This window comes from Bos taurus, chromosome 18 (assembly GCF_002263795.3).
Source record: "Bos taurus isolate L1 Dominette 01449 registration number 42190680 breed Hereford chromosome 18, ARS-UCD2.0, whole genome shotgun sequence".
Classification (NCBI taxonomy): domain Eukaryota; kingdom Metazoa; phylum Chordata; class Mammalia; order Artiodactyla; family Bovidae; genus Bos; species Bos taurus.
This window is the reverse complement of record NC_037345.1, coordinates 36481051-36490975: the sequence shown is the minus strand read 5'-3', so window position 1 is coordinate 36490975 and position 9925 is coordinate 36481051. Positions and strand designations below refer to the sequence as shown.

The 9925-nt window shown below is 41.7% G+C and overlaps 2 protein-coding genes across 5 annotated transcripts in view; one reads left to right on the top strand and one right to left on the bottom strand.

The window, feature by feature from the left end:
- The window catches only part of NIP7 (nucleolar pre-rRNA processing protein NIP7), a 66870-nt gene extending 57042 nt beyond the window's left edge, over positions 1-9828 (bottom strand). The window contains exons 1-5 of one of the 2 annotated variants that reach the window (NM_001192239.1): positions 9723-9803; positions 9517-9603; positions 9285-9423; positions 8447-8587; positions 7031-8241 (exon numbers count right to left, since the gene is read on the bottom strand). In NM_001192239.1, the coding sequence (NP_001179168.1) occupies positions 8122-8241; positions 8447-8587; positions 9285-9423; positions 9517-9603; positions 9723-9778 (543 nt within the window). In that variant the 5' untranslated portion in view covers positions 9779-9803 and the 3' untranslated portion in view covers positions 7031-8121. Of the gene's footprint in view, positions 1-7030; positions 8242-8446; positions 8588-9284; positions 9424-9516; positions 9604-9722 lie in introns of those variants that run through there. The other variant, XR_009491145.1, reaches the window with a different exon arrangement.
- TMED6 (transmembrane p24 trafficking protein 6) lies at positions 67-6404 on the top strand. 3 transcript variants are annotated; one of them, XM_024978357.1, is made up of 5 exons: positions 67-326; positions 1156-1429; positions 2631-2757; positions 3973-4121; positions 6009-6404. In XM_024978357.1, exons 1-5 carry the CDS (start codon positions 202-204, stop codon positions 6240-6242), a joined length of 909 nt encoding a protein of 302 aa, XP_024834125.1. In that variant the 5' UTR covers positions 67-201; the 3' UTR covers positions 6243-6404.
- Positions 9829-9925: the final 97 nt, after the last annotated feature.

Here is a 9925-nt window from a genome sequence, read left to right as displayed (position 1 = left end):
GATCCCGGTGTCTCCTACCTTCACCTTAGCAGCACTGCAGCCACTGTGCCTCCAGATTGCTGTGATGTCATCTGGCCTTGGAACTGACCACAATTATGAAGTACATTCTTCATAACAGCACATACTTGGTGACAGTTAAAAGTATTACCACTCGGATTCATTGTGATACATTCTGAAGCAATACTTGGTTAGAAGGTACTCATGCTTAAGATGATGGCTGAGAGAAAAACATGTAGACTCTGTCAGAACTCAGAGACTGACAGACACACTGTCCTGAGGGGTAGGAGTGTGAGGCCTACTCAGGGCCCCAGCTGTGCTTGTAGATGGTGAGTTAGCCCCTGGACCCTGGATGTCCATTTCATTTCTAATGTAGTAGGTAATGGTACTTCCGTTGTAGGCTGATGTGAGAATAAGATGCAGGTAAATCTCTCCTCCATGAAGACAGTGGGTGTTCAGTAAGTCTTTTTCCCCCTGTGGGTGCTAAAGAAGCCACAGATAAAAGAAGACATATCAAGTGTCTGAACAACGTAACAGTCTTTCAGTGGGTTTTAGATAGCTTTAGGGGTGACTGTTATCATTCAGGTGGATGGTAGCAGAATGAGGAGGGTTAGCTGGAGGAGTTTGACCACTGTCTCTTGCTCACTCTTCATCCATTTAAATGTTTCTACACACTTCCATGCTGTGCTTTGCTCTCCTATGCTGTAGCACTGGGCAGAAAGAAGTCCTGAAACAGGTTTTGCCCCTTGTATCTTACAGGAGCAACAGGTATCATCTAACAATTTGATATGAATAAAAAAAATCTCCCAGCGACTGTGTACTGAGAAATAAGTCCATACATTCAAATAGTTGGAAATAAACCTGCTTAATGTTTATTCCCAACAGGTAAAAACTGAAAAATGACAGCCCAAAGGAAGGGTGGAAATCGCTCTTCTGAAGTAATAGTCTATGTAGAAACCCATTAAATAGGTTTGGTAAGCCACTGAGTTTTCGATGTTAAAGCAAAAATTCTTCCTGTGAGCCAAATATGGGTATCATGCCAATTCTATTCTGGAATATCTTATGCGTGGCCCTGAGACTGGCCTAAGTGTTACTTGTGGAGTTAATCATTACCCCAGCAGTGGTCTAAATTGCTTGATTCCGTGCTTGGTTCAACAGTACATACACTAAACTGCTTGATTCCACTGGGCTGCACACACAGGAGTCTCCAGGGAGCAGCATGTTCCCTTTGCTTTTTGTGGCTGGACTGGTGGTTCTGAACCTAGTGAGCTCTGCTAGGAGCCAGAAGACAGAACCCCTTAGTGGCACTGGGGACCAGTCCCTCTTCCGTGGAGCAGATCAACACGACTTTGCCATTGTGATCCCTCCAGGAGGCACAGAATGCTTCTGGCAATTTGCCCACCAGACTGGCTACTTCTATTTCAGTTATGAGGTGGGTACGTGGTCATACTGGGGACTTGTTTTTCTTGTTTGTTCATTTCCTTTTATAAAGGGGGTCAGGTTTTAAATAAACACAAGGTTCTAGTTGTCTTTATTATGCTATGACTCCCCACCTGTTAGTGAAATGGGTCTGCAGTTAAATGGAAACTTGATAGATGAATAATCACTAAAACATATGGCTTGGTTTCTCAAATTTGGGGCTGTGGCAGTGTGCCCGAAGTCATGGGACAAACTGGGTGCCTCTTCCTGGAGAGAGAATCATCACATTTACTTGAATTTGGAGATGAGAGGGGAAAGAAAGAGTCCATTTTTTAAATATTAAAATAATATGGATATGGTACCAAGCTGAACAAAAAAAATCACACGGACTTTGGAGACAGACCCAGAGATTTCAAAGACGCTTCAGTTTATGAAGTTGGGGAAACAATATTACTCTCTTGCCTTTAGGGGTAATTCCCACAAATTGAAGAATCACCGACTCAAGGTTTCTCTATGTAATCAGTCCTGTTGCTTAAATACTTTAAGCCAAGTACTTTAATCCATGCTGTGCCCAAGGATGGTCTTGCTCACCAGTAACTTAGTTGTTCATTTCCTTTGTTCTTTACCTTGGAAACCTATTAACTTTCTAAATTTTGTTTACATATTAAAAAACTATATTAGTCTTATGCCAATGTAACTTAAAATTCATTTTATACTAACTTATCAGAGATTTTCCTTATCTCTGAATTAATAATAGAATAGTAGCTACCACACAGCTCACAGCCTGGGCTTGTCCAGCTTGGAGACAAGTGCCTATTGAATGCCTTACTTGCTGTCAAGTATCAAAAAAGCCCAAGTCTGGTATACCACTGGGGACGTCAAAACCAAGTTGAGTTCAGCCAAGAACTACATGGCCAGATTCAAGGTCTGAGACACGTTTTCTCACCAGGTGCTACTGGCATTTTGGACAATTCTTTGTCTTGCTTACTGTTTCTAACATGGCAGGATGTTCAGCATTGCTGCCTCCCGGCCCTCCCCTACTCGCATGCAACATCAATGCGATACCTCGACCCAAATTCAAGGTGGGGGTTGGGCAGTACCACCCCTGACTGAGAACCACCGTACTGATGGTCACTGGATGTCAATCTTACCATTCAGTTAGCTTCCTGATGATGTAGCACGGGCTTTCCTCCCTCTTTAATGTGTCTCGGCAGGTTCAGCGGACAATAGGAATGTCACATGACCGGCATGTTGCTGCCACTGCACATACCCCACAGGGTTTCCTTATAGAGACCTCTAAGAATGTTCGGGGACAGATTAACTTCTCTACCCACGAGACAGGTCTGTTTTCATTCTCACAGCTATTGTAATAATCATGTATTTCTTTGAAATTGGGAAAATAATGAGGAAATATTGAAATTAATAAGTACTGAGATGCAAAAGCCCTGACTTTTCCACATATGGATGGTGAAACAGTAGGGGAAAAAAATTAACCTTGAAAACCAGAAACCAGATTTCCTGTAGACTGCCAATGGCCAAGGACATTAATCAGATGTCCTTGATTGGGCTCCAGAAGCTCGATTTTATTTCATCATCTCCAGTGAACCAGATTATGGGAAAGTGATCAAAACAGGCAGATCCATATATGATACAGAATTACAATTAATAAATTTATTATGGGATAGTACCCCAGTCATCGGAACAACTTGAGCCAGTTACCAAAAAGCAGACTCAGAATATAAGGAAAATGCATGGCCATGACAAATATCCACATTCTACAACAAAGCACTTCTCCAGTCGCCATAAAATTCCCACAGTCAGATCGAGCCTGTCCTCACTCCGGACAGCACTAGTCAGTATGAACTGTTCTCTGTACCAGCCAGGTGCACAAAAAAAGACAGTATTTCTCAACAGGTACATAAGACAATCCTTCAGTTCACAGCACAGGGTATCAGCATTATTATTTAACATCTTGGCCCCGATATGCCAGTAGTGCCTTCCAGTCGCTTAAGACGATCAAATACCCTGCCACATCTTTCGAACCCTGCTCCTCCCCACTGCTCCCCCACCGCCACGTGCAGGAGGCGACCTCAGTTGAGAATAAGCATCAGTACATACCCCAAACCAGCAGCCCCCATACAAACCACCTTGCAGGAAGTCACTCCTGGATAGCTTCTTTCATTCATACAGCATCCATCTTTTTCCTACTTTCAAGATCAAGATGATATCCCAGCTCTAATGGTGTACAAGCAGGCAAACAATATGCTCTTAATATGCTTGTGGTTAGAAATAGCTTAGAAGATGTGAGAATTACAGGTTGAAAAAGATGAAAACGTTTTCTATCCAATACAGAGCTCAAGTTACTAAAATCTGGCAAAACATTATAGTATTTAGTAAAATACATTTCAGGTAGGATCTTCCACATCAAAAACTGAATCTTTGCAGTTTTGTCTATAGTAGCACATTTAATTTTGGAGAACAGTTATCTCCAGGGAAATTTAGAGGGTCGGAGGGTAGGAGATCAAGAACTTGGTAATGATCTCGGAATTTGTACAGGTTTTTATCAGCTTTGTCTAGCAAACCAGCAAAATCGCTTTGCTTCCGTCCAAGTATACCTCAACTTTGGAGTCTTCTATGAGGGGCCTGAGATGGACCACAAAGAGAATGAAAGAAAACAACTGAATGATACTCTGGATGCAATTGAGGTAACTGTTCCATGGGAGAGAAACATCCATGGAAACTAAGTTTAAATTTGGAGGAAAGATTAGAATTAGTGGGAATAATATCATACTAGTAAAAGCTCATTTGGGTAGAAACCAAACAGGCGAAAAGATTTGAAGCCTTTAATTTTGTGACTTGGAGCTCTTGAAATTCCTCACTTGATGCCTCTACCAGGCATCAGCAAATAATGGCTCGCAGCCTTTTAATTTAGATATAATACACCACTTTTAGTGTACAGTTTAGTGGTTTACAAAGTCCTGCAACCATTACCAGCATCTAATTCCAGAAGTTTCATCACTCCAAAAATAAACTGCATGCCTGTTATTCACTCTCTGTTCTCCATGCCCCCCTAGTCCTGGGTAATCCCTCACTAATCTATTTCCTGTTTCTACAGATTTGCCTCTTCTGTACATTTCACATGAGGGGACTCATACAGTGTGGCCTTTTGTGTTTGGCTTCTTTCATTGAGCATGTTTTCAAGGTTCAGCCACATTGTAGCATGTGTTAGTACTTCATTCCTTTTCCTGGATGAATAATATTCTATTGTATATATGCAATGTATTTTGTTTCTTATCAGCTGGTAGGCATCTGGGTTATTTCCACTTCTTGGCTATCATAAATAATGATGCTGTGAGCACCTGCATATAGATTTTTGTATGAACATACTTCTATTTCTGTACACATAAAAGTGGTATACTCTGCTAGTATGATAACTTTTTAACTTCAATGAGGAACTGCTCTTTTCCACTGTGGGTAACACATTTTACATCCCACCAGCAGTGTCTGTTGAGAGCTACAATTTCTCTATATCCTTGCCAATGTGTTATTGTCTTTGTTATAGCAATCTAGTGGGTGTAAGTGGTATCTTGTGGTTTTTGAGTTGTGTCTCCAATGACTAATGACACTGAACATTTTTCCATGTGTTTTCTGGCCTTTTGTATATCTACTTCAGAGAAATATCTATTCAAATCCTTTGTCCATCTTAAAATCTAGTTTTTTTAAATGGTGGAGTTCTAAGAGTCCTTTATATATTCTAGATAACAGTCCTTTATCAGATATATGGTTTGCAAATATTGAGTTGGCCAAAAAAGCTTGTTCAGGATTTTCTAGCCTATCTTCCAGAAAAACTTTTCAGCCAATACAGTATTTTATCCCACTGTTTGGGATCTCTCTCCACTTTCTTGACAGTCTCCCTGATGCACAAAAGCCCAGTTTTTGTAAGTCAAGTTTTACTGGAACAAAACAATGCTCATTTGACAATTACAGTTGGTCCCCCTCTGTATCTGCAAGTAGAGAATCTGAAGATATGGAGGGCTGACAATGGGACCAGAGCATCCTCTGCAGGTCCTGGGACCAACCTCCCTGAAGATACTGGGGGACAGCTAACTGGGCACATGTCCGTGGCTGCTTTTGTGCCACAGTGGCAGAGTTTAGTAACCGCAACAGAGACTGTATGGCTTTCAAAGCCTAGAATATTTACTGTCCGGCCCTTCAGTAAAAAATTTGCAGGCTCTTATCTTCTACCATATACAAAGAACAGAAGACACTGCCCAGAAATCATTGATGTGCTGAGTATATGTCTACATCTAGACATACTCTGGAAGAGCTTTCTGGTTTCAGCACTGAAATTTTTCATTGTAAAAATTATTTTTAAAAAACTGACGTCCAGGTAATTTTTTCATATACAACAAAACTAGCCATTTACCAACAACTCCAATAGCCCATTTTTTTTTGTTCTGCACCCTCAATAGCCAACTTTTACATATCATAAAATCACGTGAATATAGGAGGTTAGTGCTGGTGGGTGCCCAGGCGAGGCTAGATGAGAGGTAAAAAGGAACCCTTTCTGTATTTCACTTTCTGTCCCACAGGAGAGCACACGAAAGGTGCATTACAATATCTTTCACATGTGGCGACACTACAACTTCGCTCGCATGAGAAAAACAGCTGACTTTTTCCTTCTCCAATCAAACTATAACTATGTGAATTGGTGGTCAACAGCCCAGAGCCTTGTCATTGTTCTTTCTGGGATCCTGCAGCTGTATTTCTTGAAGCGTCTCTTCAATACCCCAATGACTACAGAAACACAGAAGCCAAGATGCTAACCTCAAATGACTACAGTGCCCTAGCTCTTTCCTTCTGGGCACAAGCTTTGTCAAATCTTTGTAAAGTTGGGAAAAAAATCAATTTTAGAAAGTTGTACTCTATGGCTCTCATCTACACAGGCAAAACAGCAATAAAATAATAAAATGTGTTAAGTTCTGACACTGATTATTTCTAAAGTATGCACTAAATGCTATCATCAAAATACTGCCCATCATATTGCAATCTCTTAACCTTCACTATATCTATTTAGAAATTAACAGAGAACCTTGGAAGAGAGAAGAGTTGAAACAAATGGGACAAAAATATATAAACTGGGGTTTATATGTTGCATACTAAAACAGGAGTTGTAGAGTGCTTTGCTATAACTGAAAAATGCTTTCTTTTTAGAGATGTCATCTTCGGAATTTAAAATAAGCAGTATATGCACTAAGGAAACTACAATGCTATGCTAAGTCACTTCAGTCGTGTCCGACTCTGTGTGACCCCATAGACTGCAGCCCACCAGGCTCCCCCGTCCCTGGGATTCTCCAGGCAAGAACACTGGAGTGGGTTGCCATTTCCTTCTCCAATGCGTCAAAGTGAAAAGTGAAAGTGAAGTGGCTCAGTCAAACCGACTCTTAGCAACCCCATGGACTGCAGCCTAACAGGCTCCTCCGTCAATGGGATTTTCCAGGCAAGAGTACTGGAGTGGGGTGCCATTGCCTTCTCCGAAAGAAACTACAATACAGGGAGTTAAATTTTTTCTATGATATGCTTTTTTGCTAAAAAATAATAATTCTAAAAGTAATTTTGGAAGGCATGGGGGAGGACAGAAGAGCCGAATTATTATTGCAGGGTCTCTGATTAGTGCTTTTTGTCCAATCCAGTGAGGTAATTAAAGATTTATAAGAATATACATATAAATGAATCACTCTGCTGTACACCTGAAACACAATATTGTACATCAACTATACTTCAAGAAAAAAAATTGAATTAAAAAACCAAAAGATTTATAATAGAAATCAAGGTGATAAAAATAACATTCAGCCGGGGATCATACCATTCAAGAAAAAGATCAAGAAAACCGCTTGCTAAAACCAAGGTAATATAATCAAATTATGTTCATAATATCCTATTCTTAGTAACAGAAATACTCAGTATAAGTGTTACAAAAACAAGTCTTAGCATGTATTCAACACCATCATTTGCCAAGCGTTGTGTTAGGTGCTTTACAATCATAATTCTAAATTTTAAAAACTATTCTTAGGAAGATGGGTAAGGTATTTTCAAAGAAGAAGGAAATGAAGCTTATTGAAGTTTAATGACTCATCTAAGGCCATATAGCTGGTAAATGTGAGAAACGGTGTTTGAATCAGTTTTTTCTTCCATACCACACAGCACCTATCATATAGAAAAGCCACAGAATAAACCGCCCTTACTATTTTATCTATATTTCATTTGTAAAATCCCAAACATGACCTACTATTTTGATATGGCAATATCTATTTTTCATAATATTAATAAATAGTTAAGAAAATTCATTATGTCCTTATCATGTGTTTGGAAAAGTGTTATCACAGATAACAATAACAAGCTATTCTTGTCCTCAGTTCCAACAATTTAGAACCTGTTACTCAAACAAGAAGCCCTCTGATTCAAATATAAAACAGTAATCTATTGAGTCACAATCACAAAGATCCAAAACCCCATTTTTAAGTCATTTCTGCATAGTAAGAATCCAGCCTGCATTTGTCGGTGATAAAGAGAATATTAAACTAAGAAGTCCCTGAAGAGGTCACAGTGTTGACAAAAATTCAACATGACGGTGGCGCCTACAGAGACACAGGAAACAAAACTAGGCCCTTCCACACAGCCACAAGTCCTTGCGACGATTTTGCTTTAAGTCAATGTCTCTTCATGTCGCACATATTCCCCAATGTCTGCTTGATGAAATACCACAATCGCCATGGGGTCTACTTTCCTGCAGTCTTGTGTGGACTTTGCTGCCACCCCAAAACCCTGGGATTCAAAAGAAGAGACACTGATTCACTCAAGTCATTCAATAAATACGCATTGAGGTCTGGAAACAACAAAGACGAAAAAATACAGTTTTTTGAAGAATTCAAAAGGTGCCAAGAATTTAGCCTCTCAAGAGCAGACTGAAAACACATTCTTCTTGAAAGAAAAGATACTTGATTATTTAACAGCCACCATCTCTACTCACCAGAGGGACATCTGCCATGGAGTACACCACGACTCCCTGGTACTGAGAAGTGTTTTCAGTGATTCGCCCAAGTCCAGATTTCAGCACATGGTTCCCATACAGAAAGGACTGCTCTGCTCCAGGTTTTATCCACACTTTATACTAGAAGAAAAAGAATTAAACCCAAAAGACATAAAAATGCTAACAGTTACACCCTTGTAGATCAGCTAGCTACCACGTCTGTGGTTTATTCTTCTTATGAACTAAGCTTTTCTTACTTTGACATTGAATTATGTGCGTGTATGTGTATATTCAGTTGCTCAGTCGTGCCCGACTCTGTGACCTCAAAACTGAAGTACCTTGACCTATAATACTATGTCAGTTGGAGGTACAAAACATAGTGATTGTTATTTCCACACATCATTTATTTTGTCATATGAATTTTCAGGGAAAGAGGCCTGTTTCCCTTAAACCGTTCACTCTATGACGAGAACTACCAAGAGATTCTTTCCTCAACTCTTCAATTTCTCCCATGGGCTAAACGTTTAACAGCTCTTTTTCTGTACCCCAATGGGCTCCTCTTCATAGCCACCTATTTGCTTTTCAGTGTCGAGCTGCGTCTGCATAGGCTTTTCCATTTTTGCTGGAGATAAGACCACTACGCAGCCCCACAGGGTTAGCTCCTAGCCCCCAGCCCCAACGACGCCCAGGTAGCAGATGTACAGCTTCAGGTGCTGGCACTGACAGGCACGGTCAGCAACTCCGCTGCATAGCAGATGTGCCTAATTCTGCGTTCTGACGTGGCCCTCAGCCTACACTGACTCCATCCCTAGCGGCGAGCTGAAACCACCCTACAAACCTTGGCATAGGGTGCTAGGTAATCCAGAGCCGTGATGTGCAACCGAAACTTATGGGTCTTGGTGAATTTTCCGAAACACGTCCCCAACGACACCAGCTTGTCACCGGAGATATTGGCGGCCAACTTCAAAATCTTCTCACTGAAGGGATAGGGAAAGAGGAGGTGAGGGAGTACGGTGGGACCCAGGCCCGAACCCACTCCACGCTGCCTACCTGGCCCCGCGCCGCCTCACCTCACGTAGTACACCCGGTCGTTGTGCAGCCTGAAACAGTAGGTGCCGTCGGGCCTGTCGACCAGCAGCTGAAGATTCTCCCCGATGCTGAGAGAAAAATGAGGACTGGAGACCGCGCCCGGAGTCGTCCACGCACCGCGACCCCCGCCCCACCCACGCCCGTCCCCGCCAACCACACACTCCCTCTTCTGCTCCAGCGCTCTTACTATTTTGCTATCTTCTCAAACATTACTCGGGTCTCCTCTTCAGTAAGCGGCCTCATTTTCCCGCTGGGTTGCAACGCCGGATCCTCGTGCCTCAGTTAGCGGAAACGGAAGCCCAGCCGCCGGGCTCTCCTTGGCAACCCCAAAGCCGGCCTCTCTAGCTGCTTTCTAATCGTTCCCCACGCTAGCGCCCCGTAGTCTGGAGG